Source organism: Agelaius phoeniceus, chromosome 18 (assembly GCF_051311805.1).
Source record: "Agelaius phoeniceus isolate bAgePho1 chromosome 18, bAgePho1.hap1, whole genome shotgun sequence".
NCBI classification, from domain to species: Eukaryota; Metazoa; Chordata; class Aves; order Passeriformes; family Icteridae; genus Agelaius; species Agelaius phoeniceus.
In genome coordinates this window covers 10,320,051-10,342,918 of record NC_135282.1, presented here as the reverse complement: position 1 = coordinate 10,342,918, position 22,868 = coordinate 10,320,051, and the positions used below count along the sequence as shown (strand labels likewise).

Genomic DNA, 22,868 nt, shown 5'->3' with positions numbered 1-22,868 from the left:
AGATGTAGAATTGCATTGAATGAGGTGGAAATTGTTGGATAAAAGGATTTGTTTCCTGTACCAGCAGAAAGCTTAAGTATTCAAATACCATTTGTACCCCTAGTTACAAACTCTCTCCTGTGCCTTTAGTCTTAATAGCACTTCAAAGCTGGAGTCATCTCAGTGGGAAAGCTTTTCCACCAACACAGTAATATTTAAATTATTTACCTTATGATTGTTTCAGAGGTAAAACATTCTGAGGGCGGGCAACAACAAAAACATCTCTCTTTTTAAGTAAATTGCAGAGGAATTTAGAGGTCAGATCTATTAGAAATGCTTACATTTTGAAGCAGAGAGAAATTTGTCATCCAAACTGTTCATCTCCAAAGATATTTGTTAGGAAACCATTTGCACCCACATAACTTCTCTGTTGGCAATTTCTTGTTTCTTTCCTAAACTATTAAGGCAAGTTAGCATGTCAGTCTCTAGTGAATCGAGCAGAGGGTGTTTCTAATAATTTTGCTTCCCTGGGACAGAAAGCATAATTTAATATTGGAATAATTAAATTTATTTTGCCTTCCTCATGAATTTTCTCTGTGTCTTGCCAATATGACAAGGAAAAAAAGGATTACATTTTACTGGTAGTAATCCCAAGCTGAGACACACCTGAGGAAGGCCAAATGAAAATGTAAAATTGAACATATTTGGAGTCAACAGATGACCCAGGTTTGTTCTGGGTGCATAGACTTTAGCATCAGTATGCTGAGCACTATCAAGAAAAGGTAGAATAAGTTCTTTAGTAGTGCTGTTCCTTTCAAATTGTTTTGATAGCAGGAGTGCATGGTAAGTGGGAGACTATGGTTGTGCTGGGCAGAGAGCCAACTTTATGTTTAGAAATAGTGTAAAACTTTGAATTGTTTCATAAGCCTCTTGTGTATATTTGGGGATTGTTCCTTGGTTTTGATTATGTTCTCTGTGGAGGAGAAAGTGGAAGGGAAGGCAGAAATATCAACTAATTGTTTTACACCATGGGATATGCTTAGCTCTTCTTATAGATAGTTTCCATGGAGTCCTGACAGAATGTTGGAGGGGTATTTTATAGAAAAAGTCAAACAGGCATTGAAGAAGTAATCCTATAGAGTCTTTCCTGGTCCCTTGCAACTGATCTGGGAGCACAGGGTACTGGTATTCTTTTCCTCCACTCCTACTCTGTACCTTCCCTCAAGCTGTCTCTTCAAACATTTTTGACTTTTCCTGGTATAGAGAGGTAAGAGGGGAGTTGAAGGTACAGAATTGCATAGAATAAGGTGGAAGTTGTTGAATAAAGGCATGGTTTTCATGTACACTCATGGAGCAGTACCTGAGAGTACCTGCTCATCTGTCTGTAAGGAACTGATGAAGAAGTAAGAAACAAGTTAGAGAAGATACTTGTGCCTGCCTGAAAGTGCAGATCATTGCTGTGATACCAATAACCAAGTCAGTGCTACACAGAGAATACTGAGTGAGGGCAGCAGTGGTAGGAGATTACCTTTTTAAGCCCACACTGGCTGTTAAGTGCCACTGCAGGAACTGGTGAAGCTCCTGCTACAATATGAGCAGTCTGATGCTGGGAGCTTTGAAGCTGCTGCTGATCTGGTTGTCTGATTCTCTGCCAGGACCTGAAACGTGTGGGTTTCTGGGGGAGGTGAGTTGTCCCTCTTGTTGCTGGGAGACATATTTCAATTGCAAAAAGCAGCAATCTCCATTCCATGCAGGAGTGTCAGGGACTAGGCACTGTTGATGACCTACTTTTGGTGAACCTCCTCTTTGATTCTCACTTCTGGAAAAGGAGGTCTATTGCAATTACTGGAGCAAAAAAGCCTACAAGATGAGGAAGATCAGGAAAAAGCATATCAAAATACTATGTAAAGTACTACAGCACACACAAATATCAGGAAATTTTCCTGTTCTGTGCAGTTATGAGGGCAGACAGGAGATTCAGAGGCACCTCAGCAACCAAATTTGTCTATGCAAGAGTCAGCCCAGTGGTGGTGAATGACAGACCTGGACCTGCTCCTGTTCTAAGGAAATTGTTGGAATGACAAATATGGCAATAAATGAGCATAAAGTTGTAAGCTTGGCTCTTGAGAAGTGTCCTGTTGGAAGATTATTATAGATAGACCCCCAAATAATATAGTCAGACTGCAGAAATAGCTGATTTCTGAAATACAAATTATTTTAAGTCCTTATTGTGCATGGCTGAAACTATTTGATGTGAAATAAAGAGGCTAGAAAGATTCTGGTATGTTCCATCACATATATTGCATCCTGCACTTTTCATTTTTGAAGCCATTTATAAATAGCATTTCTGACAACATTTGTCCAAGGAATACAGCTAAGTAAATGCTATTCCCCCTCTGAATGCAGAATGAAAAGCACAGACAGCAGTACCCCGTTATTGAGGTCTGCTGTAAGAAAACAAGTGAGACTTTGTTAAAAATAGATCTGAACTTCCTGTGATGCCACTGCAGCTATAAAATGTTTATAACTATGTTTTCACCAAATGTCCTTGGCCTATCTTTGGGGATATTTTACTGGGAGATGGAGATTCTTACCATGGAAGTAGAAATCCTTGTCCTAAGCAGCGTTCCCACTCTGCAGTAGATGGGTCAGCAGCAATATGCAAACTAAAAGTTGATAATGTTCAGGTCTCATAATGCCTTTTTTTTTTTTTTACCATGACAGCCTTGGACTTGGAATTTTTATAGTGTGAAGCCTTAAAAAAAGAGAATGAATGTTTGGTACCTGTGTAACACATACTCACAGCACCTACCATTTCCTTGTGTCTGAATATGAATTTTTGCTGCTTTTAGGAGCTGGAGGAGAAGCACCGTGAGGCTCAGATTGCAGCACAACATCTGGAGTTGCAGCTGAAACAGAAGGAACAATTCTATGAGGAGAAACTCAAAGTAAAAATATCTTCTCTTCCTACAAGCTTTTGTGGGTAGAATGAGTTCAGGGAAAAACAGTTGCCTTTAGGCTCTGATTGCTTTGTCTTATGAGTTGCCTTCTTGTTGCCATTGCTGCAATGTTGAGGGAGCTTAGTGGAATCTAAATCAGTTTTCTCCTGTTTTTCCTGCCATTGTACCTTATCTGTCTGTGGCACTGGATTAGGAGAGGTAGCATTTGAAGCCAGAACTACAGGAAGGCATTTGTTGGTTGTAATTTGACTTTTGATGACTAAATAATACTTAGTTAATGCTGTTGGATCTCACACCCTGAAGAAGCTTTCAGTTCCCACTGATTTTCTGTGAGTGTTCACTCAGCCTACCTGCAAGTTTTAAATGCAGCAAATAGTAGACCATTTCTGAAATTCCATCTTGGAGCTGGAACATCTGCCAAGAAGCCACAGAAACCACCCACTTTGTTTTTGTCTTTTCCAGGGTAGCATTAACAAACAGTTAGAAATAGGCACCATCTAAAATTAGTAAAAACAAGCTGGCAAATAGGAGTATGTGCACTGGCTAAGGATTTTTCTAAAGAGCTTGCAATGTAACAGCCACTAAATGTATTTTGTAAGAATCTTTCATAAGAACAAATTATTCTCAGTAGGAACAGTCTTCATCTTGTACATTTATCTAATACTTTAATTCTACGTTTTTGCTGAAATGTGAGAGGATGTAGTATTTAAGAGGAGAAAAGAAATTTCTGTGAGAGAAATCTAAAGGAAAAAACAAGTAAGATATGCTGGCAGATCAGAGCATGTGGTTATCAGTAATGAGAGGAGAGTGATAGAAAGCAGGAAGATCAGATGTAGATGTTGAGAAATAAGTGGTGATATAAAAACTGGAAAAGAGGATAAGCATTGGAAAAAATAAAAAGAGAACCTGGTGTATTATGGGACCCTATGATGTAGGGTTTAATAGGAGAAATCAGGAAGCCAGGTGAAAGAGGTTCAAAGGAATAAAACAAGACATGGAGTTTTTGTAACTGGAAAAGTAAAACCCGTCCTGTGGTGTCCAGAATTTGTGCCTTTGATAAACTTTTCTTTAAAGGAAGAGACCTTCAGTTTAACAACTGATTTATAACTCTGGTCATACATACACAACATGCATTTCTAGAAAAATGTAGCAATTCATTACTTTAGTCCTGTTCCCAATGTCAGCTGTTTGTGCCACAAAAAGAAGTTTTTTACTTTGCTGTTAGATTTTTTGTCTCTGACTGGAAGAATTTGTATGGTCTCAGTTGCCTTCTCATCCATACCTATGGAACTTATAAATTATTTGTGAGCCATGTTGGTAGGACAGCCAAAGGTTGGGCACTTTACTATTTCTTCAGCTGTACATGTTGGGTTAGAGAGTCTTTTCTCTGTTTCTGTTGCATTAGGCTGAAACAGTTATTGAACACAGTTTATATGACTCAAAATAATAAATAAAATACCTACAATATCTCCATATCTCTATAAAATTGTATTGTTAAATTCAGTCTTCAGAGATAACTGAGAGAGTGCTCTTTTTGGAGTTTGCTCTTCCATGGATTTCATGCAATTGCATCATGGATTTAATTTTGCTTGAGATATGACCAATTGCTTACTAAAAAAAAATCTATATTGATGATTTTCTTTCTGCTTGCCCTTTGCCCAGTGAAACAGATATAATTTAGACAAAAGAAATGTCTTCATTTAGGTGTTGGAAAATCAGATGAAGAAGGATCTTGCAGATAAGGAAGCACTTGAGAATATGCTCAGAAGACATGAAGAAGAAGCACGTGAGAAATGCAAAGTTCTGGCTGAACAGAAGGCGGTATGTGGTGTTGAGCTGGAAATCAAAGCTGTTTGAAGAGCAGCTTTCTAAAGCTGATTTCAAGCAAGATAATCTTGTTTGAGGTTCTGTAGTGCTGCTGAGCTGCTTTGAAAAAAATTCATTGATTAATATGAATTTTAAGAGATTTTTTTTTTAAATTCAGAGTGTCTTCAAGAATATTTCCTTTTTAAAAGCCATGCAGCTTGCTGTGTACCCCTCATTTTGGGTCTTGATAATGGTTGCTTTTTCCTAACATTAAAGCAGTAGCAAGCAGCTGCAAATAGCTCCAGTAATTGCATTTGTGTTGCTCATTTTGGCCATTTGATCAGTTCTCTTTTAGTTCTTTTTTGCTTCTGGAAAAAGTTCAGACTTTTTAATAAACTTTATTTTTGTAACTGCTCGCGTTGTGCAGTCTCAAAGGCTCACTGCTGTGTTTCAGATGATCAATGCAATGGATTCCAAGATCAGGTCACTGGAGCAGAGAATTGTGGAATTGTCTGAGGCCAACAAACTGGCAGCAAATAGCAGCCTCTTTACCCAGAGGAACATGTAAGTGTGGCAGCTCTGTCACTCCTTTTCCAATTGAAGTGATTCTCTGATTCACCGTGTAAAAGGGGCTCTTTTTTGCAGGCCTGCTCTGCTCCCTGCTTGTTTTTCACTGATAACCTTTCAAAAATATGCTCCCTTCTTCAAATAGTTGGGGCTCGCTGTGGATTTTGTGTTTTCTCAAACATGACTGGGAAAATTGGTTTGTATTACAGTGTTTACTTTGGAGCATTTCCTAAGGCAGGTGATTTGTGTAGGTTTGCCAGATATGTTAAATGAAATAATAATTTGATGTCTAAAATACCCCTGGAGAAGCATACATTCCTTCTTTAAACATAAACATTGCTAATAGATTTATATTTTACTCAGTTCCCCTGACACATGATTTTGAAATTGAAAACATTAAACACTCTTCACTCACAAACATTTCATCATGCCTTGATGGGTGAGGAGACAAGGAAGAACACTAGATTTTTAAGCCAAGAATTTCTCTGCATGTTTTTGAATTCTTCCGTTTCAGATCCTTTTGTCTGCCTGAACTTTATTTTTCTTTGGATTTTAGCTGAGATTCCTTATGCTTCCAATGCTGTTTTTCCTTTATAAATGACTGAGAGGTGTTCTACTTCAAGTGTAGGAAAAGCATGGGTTGTTTGATACCTCCTGCAGGGCAGGGCTAAAACAGAATTTGCCCTTACTGAGTTCAGAGATTCACCAGCTTGGTTTGCACAAAGGTTACAGTGTCCATCAGCTGCTGGATCCAACATCAGGCAGTGCCTTTGTGGGAAGCACTTGAATAGATTCATCTCTAATATTGAATAGAATCAGACAAGGATGAATTTTGGCAAAGACTTGCTTTGGTTTCATTCCTTTTTTTTGTGGTCATTATGCCTTCAGATATGTAATGGCTCCAATTTTCATTGCATTTCAAATATCTTGCAATTTATTTTAACCTTAGCAGCCAAAAATATTCACAGAAATAACTGAGGAACTTAATTGTGCTGCTTAATGCTCCAGATGACCTCCTGTTAATCACCCAGGGAGTTTGTTGAGGCAGCAAAAGCCATAACTCACCTTCAATCTAAAATAAACAGAAATGTCTTGAGGTGGAGCTGTTCAGTGTATGGAAGGTTGAATGTCTCAGTCATGGGTGCTGAACTGAGTTTAAGGACTTAAAGCAACCTCTGGGAGCCATATCCTTGACTGGAGAGCCACAGAAAACAAGAAAAACATATAATAATGTTTTAACATACCATTTAAAATAGATTATTGAGAGACATTTTGTCAAATGATGAACTTTGCAGGATTGGTAGGAGACAGTACAGAATTAGCAACATTTTGAGAGAAAATTGCTTAATTATGCATGCAGTTAGTTAATGAATTTGTGCTTATTTTGTGAATTGGGCTGTTGAAAATGTATAAATTGTTGTTGGACTGCATTTTGAACCCACAAAAGCTGCAGCTAATCTGAGCATGCATCAAGAGGAGAGCTAGTGATTAAACTCTTCAGAGGAGAGGGGAGCTCTGCAAGCTTTGTTCCAGCAGTATCTGAGGAAACCAATGATTATCAGGTTCCTGAGAAGATAGCCCAGTAAACAGCAGGAAATGAAATAACACCATTTGACAGTTCTGGCTGACAATAATCTGTAGAGGTAAATTAAAAAAAACAGAGGGTAAAAGGGTGCTTTGCTTGGAATGCACAGAAATGTGAGTCAGAAGACTTAAGTCCTATTTTTAGTTTTGTTAAGTCTTCCTATTTGATCTTGGGCAACCCACATAATTTCTCTGGGATAGGATTAATAACAGCTTATCTCACAGTGAACTTCTTAAAATATTAATTCATTAATATATGTAGGGCTTTGTGAGGTTTCTAAGTAGAAAGCACTCTATGAGGCAGAATTTTCCAATGCATGATAACACAATTCCAGGAACTGTAAATAATGCAGAAAGACTTTTTTTTTTTTTTTGAGTGTCTATTTCAAATAATAATAATTAATAATTGCCAGCTCTCAAAATTCTTATGAGAACAAGTAATTATTTTTGTTCAGTTTGTGGATTAAGACTTTGATCAGGCACAGCAAAAGCTTCACTTCAGTGTAGGTCAATTCTTATGTGCATTACAACTTTCAAAAGCCCCTAACAAAACAACCCACACACACTACCCCCAATCCTAAAGCACGGAGTTCCTCTTGTCTCATGGAAATAAACTCTAAGAAAGCAACTCTCAGAATTTATATTTCCCCTATAGAAAAAAATGTGACAAGGAACTGATGAAACGCGTAGAATTAATTGTACCTTAAATTATAGATTACCCTCTACAAGATTCATTTGTCTGTGCAACTGGCAAATATGGAATTTTAGTGCTCTGGGCATATGCTGATGAATACACTATTTTTTTTTTATTTTTAGCTGGGATGTGGAATTTAAGCCATGAATTTAACTTCACAGGAAACTTTTGTATTCCTTACTTGACCCCAGTGGAAGGACACATGTTAAGGTCATTTTGGGTTTGTCACTTGTGCATTTCTCCTATCAGGAAAGCCCAAGAGGAGATGATTTCAGAGCTCAGGCAACAGAAGTTCTACTTGGAAACACAAGCTGGAAAGTTGGAAGCCCAGAATCGAAAATTAGAAGAACAATTGGAAAAGATGAGTCACCAAGATCACACTGACAAGAACCGCCTGCTGGAGTTGGAGACACGGCTGAGAGAGGTGAAAACATGGCTCTGATCCCTCTCAACAAACTTTCCTAAATGCACCCCATTTTGTGAATGCAATGAGAACTAGAATTAACTTCTTGTAGTGGGATTTGAAGGTGTATTAGTAATTTAAAAAAAAAAGCTCATTAAAAAGGAGGTAAATGTAAGTATTAAGGACTTGTCATGCTGAATCTAAGCTTTTAGATCATCTTGCTTTTTCAGAATTCTATTTCTGTGTTTGTTTGTACAATACCCTTATAATAGTGTCTGGATAGAGTATAATAGCTCAGCAATGTGCAATGACCAGACAGATAACCTGTAGCCTTAGAGTCTAGAGCTTAGAAAGCAAAGGATACAGCAGAATTGCTGTAAGAAAAAAGGAACCTGCTGCTTCATGCACCATTTTCAGAGTTTTCTGGAAAGAAAACCTAACAGTGATATGGAAATATACTCTTTTAAAGATCTCTGAGCTGTGCTTCAGTTTTAATGTTGTATTAACTAGTTTGGTTCTACAAATTCTTCTCCAGTCTCAGTCCACTAATTTTCAGCTAAGGCTGAAATCTTGCCTTCAGCTGAGGCTGTTGAACAACCAACCTGTCCTACTTTGGCCAGAAGCTGACTGAGACCATATAAGGTTTCTGACAGCCTTGTCACACATCTCCAGCACAACAGACAGATTCCCTTGGGATAGCAGGGAGCCTGAAGAAGATGCTAAGGTTTGGAATTGATTCTGAAAACTGAGATGTGGTTTAGTTGTTTATTTCTTCTCCCTGGAGTGACATGTTTATCCCTTTGTGTGCTGCAAGAAAGCCTTCATCAGAAGCCATCCAGAGCCAGATGAGCTGGTGGGTTTCTTTAAAAGGAATCTGAAGGGAAGATGAAACATGGAAGTCAATTGCAAAATGTATGTAATGTATGCCCAGAGATTCCCAAATAAAGATCCTTAGAGACTCTTAGCTTCAGTGAAGAAAGTTCATCACAAACTACTTCAACATTTCTTATCAGTGTTTGATACGTTTGAGTTTCAGCTGGAACTATTCTTGTGCCCTTGTTGCTTCAAAATGCCAGGTTGTTTTTTCCAAAAAATCAGTAGATTTTAGGGAGTAGACAAAACTGTGTCCTTGATTTAAGCAGTGTGCCAGGATGTGATTTTGGGAACAGACATGGCAATGGCATCTTAAAGTGGTTTCTGAAACAAGACCCCATTGCCTGTCATGCCTTCGTTAGTAACTCACACTTGGGTACTACTGTGACTTCCTTCAGGTTAGCCTAGAGCACGAAGAACAAAAGCTGGAGCTGAAGAGGCAGCTGACAGAGCTGCAGCTGACCCTGCAGGAGAGGGAATCCCAGATCACTGGGCTGCAGGCTGCAAGGACAGCCCTGGAGAACCAACTCCGAGAGGCCAAGACCGAGCTGGAGGAGACCACGGCCGAGGCAGAGGAGGAGATCCAAGCCCTCACGGTGAGCCCTGGCACTTGTCTGTGAGCTGCAGATGCACACTAGAGTCACGTAGGTGCATGTTTCATAAAGAGGATAAAAGGAATTCATATGATCCAATTTTTAATTTTCAGAAATGGGTATGAATTGTGCCTTGTGTTGATAGGCTAAAATGTCAAATTTTGCCTTTAACCATTTGAAGAGTTCCTAGTAATGGTTCATTGCTGCCTAAACTGACAGATGGCTTGTAGGAGCATCATTACTTTTGTTTTGAGGTGAAAGTTGCATCTGAAATTGGTATTGTTAGGAGGTTAACTCTGTGATTTACTTATTGAAATAATAGCTCATGAGTTTGGAAGTACTTGATGGTCATAAATGTTTTGATGATTTTTTTCTTCCTATCAGTTACCCTGCTTTGAGGATACTTATTCAGGAGTATATATACCAAATTCAGGGGTATATATACCAAATTCTCCCACCAAATTCCTAGGGAGAGTCTTCTAACACATAATTTTATTCCAATGCTAGTTTCATTAAAAATTGTCACGTGTGTCTGGTGAGGTGTGTGAGTGATAGAAAGGAAAACCAAGTTCAAGTCCTGCCACCCTCTTTCACCCCAATCCCTGTAAATGGAGTTCTAGATTATATGCTGCTGGTTGCTGTCTCTTGAGCACAAAAGGATGCTTTCAAACTGTTTGATTCTAAGAAATATTTCCTCCACAAAAAGATTCCCGGAGTTGTGGGTAGAGAGTTTGACCTGCTACCAGCTAACCCCCCCTTGAGCAGCAGCCTGAAATGACCTTCAAATCCTGTGATTTGGAAGTGTTGAAAATGTGCTCCAGTGGCATTTAATCAAAGAACTGTTCTGAACATTGCTGCCATTGCTGGTTTTTGGGAGGGGAGGGGCCTCAGCTGGCATGGGCACTGGTATTATGCTGATGCTTTGGGCAGATGAATGGCAGAACCATTCTCTCAGTTCTAAAGGGGGCACAGGCTGGGCAAGTGCAGCAACAGCATCGAGGCCTAAGAATAACTGAATAGAAATGGCATTGGGTTCTTATGGCTGAGAACTGAGGCAGTCCCTTCCCAGCTGAAAGCTTTGCATAACAGCCACTATCACTGCCAGGGGGCTGGCAATGCACTTGGGATCCTTACCCAGCAGTGAAACAGATGAATATTCATGACCTGTGTTCACTCAGTTATTGCTCCAGTTAATGGGGCAAACTGGTAGTGCTGGACCAGCTGCTGTCAGACACTCCAGCCAAGCAGGCTTGGGACTATTCCTGCCATGGAGTTTTTTACATACTTTTATTTCTCACATTGCCTGTTGTGGTAAGATAGCTTTTAAGCACTCATATTTGACATCTGCTGAATGGTTTTTTTCCTGTTTAGTCTCTTGGCTCTAAGGAAAATGTTCTGAATGAAGAAAGGTGGCTGGATGTGCTTCAGCAGTAACCTTTCCTTTGTTAAGTTTTCAGATAGCATATGACATTAGACACTTGTTAAATCACTTTGAATTTTGAGAGGCCACGAGGCTGAAACAAGAACTTTTTGCTTTGTCATGCTTTGCTTGTAAATTAGGGGATAAAAATGGTGCATGCAATACTGCATTCTTTAATATGAGTGTTTGAACTTTTCTGTACTTTAGATGCTGTCCTCCAAAGAATTGATTCTTATGTTTTATTGCTGCTTTTTAGAGAGGCTCAGGCTTTAATGTGACTTTATGGTAGGATTCAGGTAGATTGGCAGAGCTGTTTGGGGTAGCTTGCATTATACATCACTATAGTTTTTCTTTGCAAGCATTAAATTGTGTGCAGTGTTTATTTTCTATGAAACACCAAATATGGAAATAAAACCAACTCAAATTAAAATGTCAAGAATGTAAAAACTTAACATGGGATCAACAAGTCTTCTGGTGCCCATTTCAGATGGAACCTGTTGCATAATTCCATTCTTGAGCTTGTACATTTTCCTAAAGCACTTCAGAGTTGGGAGCAGAAGTGTATTTTGATAAGTAGGATGGGACTTTTGCTAATCAGTTCTTTGCCACTGCAAAGTGCTTTCATAGCCTGCAGCATCTGCCTTCCAAACTTTGCTTGCTGGTAGGTTGTTCTGCAGTTTGTTTAGCAACAGCATTCTTGAATTCTAATGTATGAAAAATTGATGATGAACTTCTTACCTCCTTTAGGCACATAGAGATGAAATCCAGCGTAAATTTGAAGCCCTTCGTAATAGCTGCACAGTGAGTATTAAATACAGATCATTGAATTATTTTGAAATTAAGGATAATGAAACAAACAATTTCCTCATTCAATCCTTGATGACACTAGTTCATAATGTGGACTTCTGGCTTCAAGGTGCTAGTAGGAGCTGGATGGATTGGATTGGATTTCTTTTAGGTTTCAGGTAAACCTCAATTTGGAGGTTTTAGTCTGATCATGAAATTGTCACTGTTCTTCTTTTTGGAGAAGAAAGTAAATTAAAATATCTCATTGCAGTGCAGCTAATAAGAATGGTGCAGCAGCTGCAAAAAATTACTGTACATGAAGGTCTTTTCTGCTCACAAGAAGAAAAGATCTACCTGTCCAAATTCTGAGCTGCATTGTAGATCTAGGCCTGAGTGGGTTTTAAGGAGGATTTTAACACTGTTTGAAGAAACAAGAAGTGTTAAGGTTCCAAATAATACATTGACATACAGCAGAGAGAACTCCAGGATCTGAATTTTCACCTTCTGTTGCTTGATATCTTTGACATGTTTTCAGATTCATTTCATCAGTCCAGGAGAGATGTAAAAGGCCTTTGTCTATCCACAGGGATTCTTGCAGTTTGACACTATCTTCACACTTGTTCATGGAAGTGAGGGAGAGTCTCTGCCTTCCAGTGACATGAATTACACAGGTGTTGGATAAGGACCACAGTCCTCTGGTCAGCTGTGATTGTAAATTATTCTGGGCTTTTTCTCTCTACCCCACACTGTGAGCAGGGCTTAATTGCTGGGACTTTTTATCTTGATTGTTTCCCTGCTGCCAGTGATTTCCTCAAATGTAATTTTTCATGCTGTAGGAGTAAGTCTCTAATGTGTCAGTTTTCATCTTATTTTAAAATATCTTTTCAGCATGAGAATCATTCTGTTTTCCTCACTTGCTCTTTAGCACTAAGCAAGGGGGTTATTCTGGCCATGGAATATCTAGATAGGAAGAAGTGAGGAAGTACAGCTTTCCAAAGTGCTTTAACCTCTGTCTAAAAGAAATCCTACACAAGAAACTTCACTTTCTATTCCCTTCCTCATTTTCTTAGATTGACTGTCCAGCTCCCCATGTGTCATCATAGATCTTACATCCAGAGCTATCTCCTGTTGCTCTGGATCTTGCCTTTCATTCAGAGTGACAGCTTTCTCTGAAAACACTTTTGTGATCTCCATGCAGGGAAAAGCCAGGTGTGGAAACTCTGTGGCTTCTGTTCACTGCAGGGTCAGCAGCCTTGCAGAGCTGTAACTCATTATCCAGTGACACTTCAGCTCTGAGTGTGGGGAACAAGCTCCAGCAGTAAGAATGACCCATAACATTTCCAGAATGTCAAGAGCTTCAAAGGACTTGTAAAAGTGTTGTGCATTGTAAGGCCCTCCAGTGGGATAAGTGGAATCAGACATCCTCATCAATAAGAAATTAATTAAATAGTTCCTAAATGAATAATGCATGCCCATGGTACATTCTCTTTGCAGCCCAGGAGAATGCATGTATAATTTAATTGACCAGACAGATAATTTCATGTTGTGTGCTATGACTGCTCCTGGCTGTCCATCCTGCCTGAGGAATGAGGAAATCAGGGCAATATTCTGTTGCCAGTGAGGGTCAAGAAATGCTAATTGCACTGCTTTAACCAGATGTTCCAAATTCATTTTTATCTGATGGTACCAGTATGATGCAGGCTGTGCTTTTTGGTGACCATGTGACTCCACTTGAAGGTGATTAGAATTTATACTCCTTTTAAAACCCAACAACACTTCAAGGGAATAATTGTAATATGCTGCTACTTATACAGCCTGATAAAGGATGGATTTATTCTTTCAGGAGGTTCTCAAGAGAGATCCTTTTTAAGCTGACACAAACTCCTTGAGCTAGTCTGGCAAACTTTGGTAGGGAATTACTTTTTATTTGATCTTATTGAGAACCCCCAAACAGCATAAGAATTACAAAAATAAGATTAGACAGGAAAAAATATTAAAAAATTGAATTACTTCAGTACTTTTGCGGTCTTCAAAAGATAAATAAAAATACTTAATCTACTTTCTTTGGTATTGTTCCTGTTTCTCTAGCTTCACAAAGGTCACAGCTTCTGATTGTAGAGAAGGCTGTGTCTGCTTTCCTTGTATCCTCATTGCACACTTGGTCTTCCTTTTGCTGAGGTCTCTGACCTAGGAAGCATTTTCAGGTTCTCCTTTTTCATGCTTTCTGTCACTCAGTTGAGCAAGAAATAATAGGATACATAATTACAGCAAAAATTATGGCTTGTGGTACCTGCTGAACACACACGTGCTCATGGGAACACACAGAGTCATTCTTATCACAACCTTCTCACAATGATAGCTCATCCAGCAAATCTGCTGAGGGAGAACTAGTTCCCTACATTTATTCTATGAAATAAATGGCCCATTTGAGTGTTAAAACTATTTTCCAGGCAATCAAAGCAAGATCTAGAAATAAAAGGCATTCTTAAATAGGAAAGTTTACACATTTGTCAGTTGTTTCCACATACCTCCAAAATGTAGCTTGTTCTGAGATCACCAGCATGTTTAAACTTAAAAATACAACTAAATTATCTAAATAATAATAGAACTGTTTCCAAAAGGAAACTTCCATTAAACATGAATTAAAGTCTTTAAATATTTAGCAGGAAATAGTCCTATAAAAGCCTTGCCCTCAGCTTAGGAAAATACCAGAGAACCACCATGTGAACCACCTGGGTTTTTCAGGTACAGGCTGTTGCTTTTACTCTAGCAATGAGTGGAATTTCTTATTCCTAATTGGACATTGCATTTCCATTTATTCAAGTCTTCCCCAATAAAACAAGGTTTATCTTCCCTTCTTGAGTTTCTTTTGTCATCATCTTGTGTTCCAGTCTTAAACATTATCAGGCTTGCTCTGCACTTGTGCAAGAGATTGGATACTGAGGCATTAAATCTGTGAGCCCATCAGACAGGTATAATTTTAGTTATGTGTGAATTCCTGCTAAATTCAGTCTAAGATCCTGATTCCACATTGGCTCAATGAGTTGACATAAGTTGTGTTCTTATGAGCTTCCAAAATAATACTCAGAGATTTTACTTTGATGCTAAATTGTGTTTCAGAGTAAAGGAATCTTGCCCACTGTGACAAGGCTAATACCCAGGCAAAAACTTTTATATGGCTTAAAAAAATTTTTTTAAAAAGTAAAATTCCTGTTGAGTGGAAGGGGTTATCCTTGATTCCCATTTCACAGAAAATATGATGGCAGATACCAGTTACAGGCAGAAATGGAGTTTTGTAGTTTTTGTAGCCTGACAAAAAATCAGAGACTTCTAAGGCATTGTTGTGAGAGGTTAATGAGACCTTCACTGTGGATAAAATCATCATCATTTGAGGAAGAGGCTCCTGCTTGGGAGAGGCAGCTCATCTTCTGGGACCTAGGACAGGAGCACAGGGGAGGAGAGGAGTGCAGTCTGGGCAGTGTCCAGTGGGTGATGTCCCTCAGGATAAACCATGGAGAGTTGTTGGAGACTGAGATCCATGTTTAAGGTGTGTTTCAAGGCACAGATATTGTCTGACAATGGAGAGGGGAGGAAAGTGAGGGATTCATTGTCAGGTATTGATGGAACAGGGAGAGATACAATCTGTCTGGAGCCCTGTTGGAGAGCCTGGGCCTCCCAGTGTTGGGATTTCTCTGCCTGAAAAGCTTTGTCTCAGGCAGTAGGTGAAGACAAAAGGAGTCTGATCTCTGCTCTCACTTCCTTCTCACAATAATTTGGGGCTGAGAGACAGCTTTTTCTTGTTTCCTATTTACTTCTGACAGGTGGCTTTCTGGTAAAGATTAGTGGGGATGGGGAGGAGTGGAAATGGATAGAGCAACACTATTAGTCTGGAATTACATTAAACTCCAAATAAGACACTGCTGATAGCATCCCAAAATAGTTTTCCTTGCTGTGTCCTAACATTTTTCTGCATGTTTGCTGATGGCAACTGAGAACTGAGACACCTTTATGAAGGAATAGAGTGTGGGGAAGTTTACAAGCTGCAGTTACTAGTATATAAATAAAACTCCTGATTTTTCTCATTTTCCTCATTATTGTGCCTGTGGTTTTGGTATGTGGAGCATATGGATTAAAGTCAGTACATTTTATCTGGTGTGCAAACCAAATCATCATGGCTCTGACTGTTTGTTGCTCTGATATTTGATTTAATCCATGGCTGGAGAGGTTTGTAGGACCAGAGGTAACAGCTGTGAATCTGCTCAGCCTCACCAGGGGAATACTTTGCTTTCCTCAGATTATTCAGTGGGGAGGGAATTATGCTGGATATGGCCCCTTCTGCTGAGGAGCTGCTGTGCTTGGGTTGCTCTGCAATATTTAAAAATGAGATACAGTCCTCTGCATCAGGATAAAGATAAGCTGTGTCCTTAGATGTGGTGTGCAGTGAACAATCTGTGTAGTTAGATGATATCTCTGGTTTATGGATTAGTTGTGATGAAGATGTGCATAAATAGAGGAGAAAATTCCAGTTGCTCTGAGTGGTGATGCAGTGGCACAGATACAGTGGCTGTCTAGATTGTCTAGAATTGCTTTTCCAAGGTTTCAAGTGTTTGGTTAATTTATAAACTTAAAATGTGAAAATTTTTCTAATTATATTATGGGTTTCTAAAGGACATAATAGCATTTTCTTACTGACTTCTCTTTAATACACTTCACGTTTACCTGAGAATAGCTCAGAATTGGTTGTCTTGTTTGGGGTTTTTTGGGGCTTTTCTTTTTTTGCCTGGGGATTTCCTTAACTGAAAAGAAAAATATCTAAAGCTATTAAATCTTTCCAGGTATGTGGGGTTTTTTTAATCTGTTTTTGGTGGGTTTTTCTTTTTTCTTCTTGTTTCTTTTTTTTTTTTTTCTTTTTTTTTTTTTCTTTTTGTTGCTGTTGTTGATCCCCAGGACAGGCATGTATATCACACTACATCCCATTTTCCTGTGTCAGCATTACCCATTACTCTTTAGGCTTTCAGTGTTAATAAACTCTCTAATCCTGTTGGGTTATACATAGCTCTAGATAGCTATTGGATGTGTTAAAAAACATCCCCCCTTCCCCATGAAAAATGGCAAATTGTACCAAGAGGAATAAATTTTCTCTCGTAAAAAAAAAAATCTATCTAGATTACATTATCTAGGTTTTAATATAGTTGGAATTTAAGCCAAGGTATTTTGGAATAGTCAGTAAATACACTGTTAGAAGAAGGAAAGAAATCATGTCACATCTTCTGGAATCCTTCTTTGTTAACTGCTTTGTTATTTGTCTGAAGTTTTCCAGAAATATCCTACTAGATAAAATATAGCAGTGAAATATAATATGATCTGGTTTAATTTTAGTTGTATTCAGGGAAAGAAGTCAAAATCTCAGAACCTAGAATAAAAGAAAATAGGAGCTCAGCTTCCAGCCCTTAAGGAATAAAATCAACTTGAAATACAGCCAGTTTTAATAATTAATTATGTAGTTGGACATATTAACTCTGCCTATTACTTTATCCATTTTGTGTTTCCCTCATCTCAATTTTCTTGTATTTCAAAACTAGCTTAATATTTTTTTAATAGAAATTTACTTGTACTAGTATATAAAATAGATGTGGAAGAAACCATGAATGTATAAAATATTTCTTGAAACTGCCTTGATACATGGTGTGGTTAAACATAAAATTAAAAGAAATGGAAGAAAAAGTGAGTTTCTGATCTGGTAGAGATATCAGCTGTCGTAAGAGCAGTAGGTAAAGCACTGTGAAAACAAATGTTCTTTTGCTCCTTTTTGTTTGTATAAACAAATCTAAGTCCTTATTTCTGTAGCAGCATAGGCACTAACATGTCCTTACAACCCAGGCTGCCCCCTCTGAAAGCTTGCTGCAAACAATGCAGGGGAAAATGTGTATTTTGAATAGGGCAGCGAGAGTGCTCAGAAAGAAGCACATGATCAGATTTCTTCAGAAATGTTGTGTTTGGAAGTGTGAATCATCTTGATTTGACCCTGAACATATGGGTGGCAGGAACCCCCCTTCACCCAGCAGGGAGTAATGGCTGTTGGACTTTTCCTGCTCACAGTTTAAAAACCAAATACTGTTAATTTAGGTCTAGGAGAGGCATGGTAAAAGGCTGCCAAAATATGCATTACAGATTCTTCAGAAAGAAGTGGTTGTCATCTTTCCAGAGAGCTGAGAAGAGCTGTGTGCTCTATCCTCTACTGCTTTAGATATTTAAGTCCTTGGTTTCTGTAGGAAATTGGAACATTTACATTTGAATGTGTGGCCAACTGTGCTCTGAGATTTTATTTTTCCCCATTTAATGAAGTATCTTATTCACTTTTCTTTGACATCCAGGCAAAAGAGCCTCTAGAACATATTTTGAAGAGCTGAATGTGAATTGTATAGAGTTTACCCGTTTCTGAAATTCTTTTTATTAAGCTGATTTCAAGATTACTGAGGTTTCTTTCTCTTCTGTTGTGATGATGTTGGTTTTGAATTAGGAGGAGGTACAAATTCATCCACCCAGTGTTCAGGCCTTTCATTCATAAAACCAACTGTGAAAATGGCCCACTGTTGTTTATATTTGTCTTTCAATTGGAGGGGACTGTGGTTGAAAGCTTTTAGTTAGTGCTGACTGAACAAATGGATGCTCCCACTTTGGCAAAGGCCTTGTTGAGTTTTGGCTTTTCACTGATTTTCCATATTGTGTTACCACACTGGTTTCTTCCCTCCTGTGTACCCAGCTGCCATCCATAATGCTGTTACTTTGATAGAATGTATTTCTTAACATTTTTCTGCCTTTCCTGGTTATACCCACTGCTACAAATAATAATATAAGCAATTCCCAGGGATATCCATCAGGTTGCACTGCCTCCACTGCACCTCTTGATCTGTTTTCTTCAGTACCACACTTTGAAAGCCTTTCTGAGAGTGATTAGCCTCATTGCACTTGGGGGAGATTGAGGCAAAAAAGGTCACTGTAAGTCAGCAGCAGAGCTGAGAATCCAGCCAGAACTCCTGGCTCCCAATCCAGTGCTTTAACTATGACAGGTCTCTCAAATAATAAATTACATTGCAGCATATTTATGCTCTGAACCAGATTTAAAAAAAAAAAACAAACTATTTTCTAAAACTCCTAATCCAAGTACATTACTATGTAAAAATATCTACCACTATAATGCTGCCCCTTTTTTGAATTAGAAAAAATGTAAAAGCTTGGCAATCAATAATTGTGTGAATTGATTAATCTCCCCAGTTATATAGAAGAAGGATGGATGATTTCAAAAACCTGTGCTTACTCACATGTAATTTACTTTTCTTTCTAGGTGATTTCAGATTTGGAAGAGCAGCTGAACCAGCTCACTGAAGACAATGCAGAGCTGAACAACCAGAATTTCTTCCTGTCCAAACAACTGGACGAGGCCTCGGGGGCCAACGACGAGGTTGTGCAGCTGCGGAGTGAGGTCGATCATCTCCGCCGGGAGATCACCGAGAGGGAGATGCAGCTGACCAGCCAGAAACAAGTAAGGCTCTCTAGGTCTGATCAGGAGCCCTTGGTGGGAGCTGGCAAAAATTCCTTTTACATCTGGAAACCCATAAGAAGTGATGATGCTTCTGGGGGCAATGGCATTTAAGCCTTCCTTCCCAGGGCAGCTGAGTGAATGGAAAGTTTTGGCATTTCCCATCGTGTTTTTACAACATTTTATTTAGCGATCCTGCAATCTGAAGGCATTGTCATTTAGAATTACTCATTTTAATTTTGTGGCTCTGGAAATCTCAAAATGTTCATAATGAGCTCGACCTGACATTATCAGGGATCACAAGTGAATGTACAGGAGCCTTGAAATAAATGGGCTGTGATTTCCCAGCTCCTGCTGGCTGCTGATTTGCATGTACTGTAATCGAAATGCTACGGCTGAAGCTGAGAGTGCACGCTTGATGTGGGATGTGAGAATTGATAGGAGGATTTATTTTTAGACTATGGAGGCCTTGAAGACAACATGTACGATGCTGGAAGAGCAAGTAATGGACTTGGAGGCCCTGAATGATGAACTCCTGGAGAAAGAGCGCCAGTGGGAAGCGTGGAGAAATGTTCTAGGGGATGAGAAGTCCCAGTTTGAATGTCGAGTTAGAGAGCTGCAGAGGATGCTGGATACTGAGAAACAGAGCAGGTCTCTCTCTCTCTCTTCCTTCCCTTTTATGAACTTTTATGAAAATTCTCTATAGAAGCTAGTACAAAAATTATATTTAGCATAGGATATGGGAGTTGGAGCTAAATATAAAATCTTGTGAGGTAGTTCTAAAAATGGTTTATTAGTTAATAGTCATCACTGATATTGTTCCTTTTGTTTCTTTGCAAGTGAAAGATTCAAGGGGAGTGGTATTTATCATTGTAATTTATAAAATGTCTTGATTTATTATCTTCTATTTTATTTTATGGAAAAAATAGTCTTTGCTCCTGACTGTTCCTATGGGGTCTTGAAATTTTTAAGGCTGTAGTCCTAGCAGGGGCAGGAACAGGATTATATAATAGAAAAGTGTTGCAGCAAACAGTCTGGCTTTCTAATGTAACATCTTGAATTTGAGGCAACCTCTGAAAGAGTTATTGATGCCACTGCCTGCTAGGGAGAGGTCAAGGAGTTAGGTAACATTATTTTCCATTTTAATGCAGAGTGAGAGCAGATCAACGTATTACTGAGTCTCGCCAGGTGGTAGAACTTGCTGTCAAGGAACACAAGGCAGAGATTCTGGCCCTGCAGCAAGCACTCAAGGAACAAAAACTCAAAGCAGAGAGCCTTTCTGATAAGGTAAGTAACTTTCAATCCTAGACTTTCATAATTAGATGAAATACTTTTCCACTGATATTACTTTTAGAAACGTGGCCTTGAGCAGCTTTTTTTCAAGATGTTATAGAGACAAATTAAAAAGACTGGAGGGCATAGAATAGAATTCTGTCTTCAAACCAAAGACCTCAAATTTTCTTTGAAAAAGACTAACGCAGACAGCAGCCTATGATGCCAGGAATGAAGTCCTTCAATGACTTGGTATCTGCATTTGAACAAGCCAAAATGTCTTTTGCCTGGTTTTTCCCCAGCAACCAAAGGCTAATTGTATCATTTTTCTTGAGCATGTGCTTGGTGAAGTTGGATTTAAGACTGTGGAACTATATTTATTAGTGTTCAATGTTATTCTGACCCTCTTTCCCAGCTCAATGACCTGGAGAAGAAGCACGCCATGCTGGAGATGAACGCCCGCAGTTTACAGCAGAAGCTTGAGACAGAAAGGGAGCTGAAGCAGAGGCTTCTGGAGGAGGTAACCTTGGAGATTCATGTTAGAACTTCAGAAGGTTCCACATCTTGAGATGGGGAGGTTGTGTGAATAAGAGTTACACATCCATCCTTCTTCTCTATAACTAGGGAGATTAATCAAGTTGGGGGAGTTGTTTTCACTTACAAGTTTGCAGAGTGTGTGGCCATGTCAGGGAGCAGTAAAAGTGAGCTGCTCCTCAGGGGCAGGGAGCTGGCAGCCAAGGGGAACAGTGTGCCAGGTAAGGACAGGACCTTGCAGCCTGCAGGCTCACACCCACAGCACCTGAACAAGAGGAGCAGTGAAGGTACCAGTCATCATTATAGAAGGCTCTGGTCACAAGGCATGTCCTAGGTCTGACCTGCAAGGCCAGGTCTGTGCCCAGGCACAGCTCTGACCAGGCCAAGGGCCATAGCTTAAAACCAGCTCTGGAGCCAACATGCTGAGGGTGCACACCTGGAGGCCACAGGTGAGGCTTCTCTCCCAGCTCTTGTCATCATTGATTTGGGTCACAGGATTTTAATCCAGGGTCACACACCTGCACCACATCAGAGAGTAATTGAATGCAGGCAACCAGTTGGTGGTGGTGGGGGAAGAAGCTCCAGAGGAGGATTTCAGGGGTGGTTATGGACAATTAGAGCCTTCTGGTATTCTTGGGGTACTGACAGGTTGCCCACTCCTTTGTGCACCACCAGGAAAGATTTCTGACTCTTACTTTGTAACATAGGTTACCTTCATGGTTTTCCTAGTCAGGGACCTTCTTGTCAAGAAAGTGTAAATGCTAAAGGAAGTAGGAGTATTTTATCATGTGTCCTCTTTTGGTGTTAATTGGAGACAAAGATGCAAACAGCTGGCCATTATTTTGTATCTCATGTGACTATGACTGTCCTGGTTTATAGTAAAGATTATAGTTTTAATTTATTTTTACAAAGTCCTGGGTAGCTTCTGGTGGTTGTACAGAGATCTTGAGAAAATAAGCTTGCTACAGATTAATATAAATACACAGAAATGCTTGTTTAGTCACCATGCATTCTGAAAGAAAAGGAATCTTCTAGAGTATTGTAATTTTCCAGCTTTTGAAGAATTGTGTGTTTATAAATGAGTTCTGCAGTGATGATTATTTTACAAGAGTGACAACATTTAATAGCTTTTACTTACAAACAAGAAGACAACAAGCCCAAAACCCTGGTCTTTGTTTTCCTTTCAACAGCAGGCAAAGCTGCAGCAACAAATGGATCTGCAGAAGAACCACATCTTCCGCCTGACTCAAGGTCTGCAAGAGGCTCTGGACCGAGCAGATCTTCTGAAGACTGAGAGAAGTGACCTGGAATATCAGCTGGAAAACATTCAGGTGAGGGTGAGGAAGCAGGGCAGTGCTCTGCCTCATTCCCTGTGAGCCTTTGGGATGTGATTTACAGTTTGTCTGTGACACTTTCTTTAGGGTATTTTTTAGCTCTGTTTTGCTATCGAGTTGTTTGTTTGTTTGTTTGTTCTGTTAAGATGAAATTTCTTGCATCTGTGTGTGATTCACAGGTTCTCTATTCCCATGAAAAAGTGAAAATGGAGGGCACTATTTCTCAGCAAACTAAACTCATTGATTTCCTGCAGGCAAAGATGGACCAACCAGCAAAAAAGAAAAAGGTGGGTGAAGAAGGTTTGAGAGGCATGGAATTAAATGGTTTTGTAGTTAGTTATGTGCTGTGTATTCTTAATATTCTGTTTTATCTTTCTTTGTGTAACAAAATGTTGTCCTCATTTAAAACCATTCTGAGTTGGTGAACACAAACTTTACTAGGTAGAATGTGTTCTTTGTGGTTTTTCTGGTATTTTGTTATTCCTACAACACTTAGGTTACAACCCAGTAGCTACACCTCAGT

At 39.2% G+C, this 22,868-nt stretch overlaps 1 protein-coding gene across 10 annotated transcripts in view; it reads left to right on the top strand.

Moving 5' to 3' along the window:
• The window catches only part of CIT (citron rho-interacting serine/threonine kinase), a 53,813-nt gene that overhangs the window by 16,298 nt on the left and 14,647 nt on the right, over window positions 1-22,868 (top strand). For 9 of the 10 annotated variants that reach the window (XM_077187629.1, XM_077187622.1, XM_077187630.1 and 6 more), the window contains 12 exons: window positions 2,832-2,927; window positions 4,644-4,760; window positions 5,200-5,309; window positions 7,840-8,014; window positions 9,265-9,462; window positions 11,627-11,680; window positions 19,011-19,208; window positions 19,663-19,856; window positions 20,357-20,492; window positions 20,893-20,997; window positions 22,202-22,342; window positions 22,525-22,632. In XM_077187629.1, the coding sequence (XP_077043744.1) occupies window positions 2,832-2,927; window positions 4,644-4,760; window positions 5,200-5,309; window positions 7,840-8,014; window positions 9,265-9,462; window positions 11,627-11,680; window positions 19,011-19,208; window positions 19,663-19,856; window positions 20,357-20,492; window positions 20,893-20,997; window positions 22,202-22,342; window positions 22,525-22,632 (1,632 nt within the window). The remainder of the gene's footprint in view (window positions 1-2,831; window positions 2,928-4,643; window positions 4,761-5,199; window positions 5,310-7,839; window positions 8,015-9,264; window positions 9,463-11,626; window positions 11,681-19,010; window positions 19,209-19,662; window positions 19,857-20,356; window positions 20,493-20,892; window positions 20,998-22,201; window positions 22,343-22,524; window positions 22,633-22,868) is intronic. The other variant, XM_077187626.1, reaches the window with a different exon arrangement.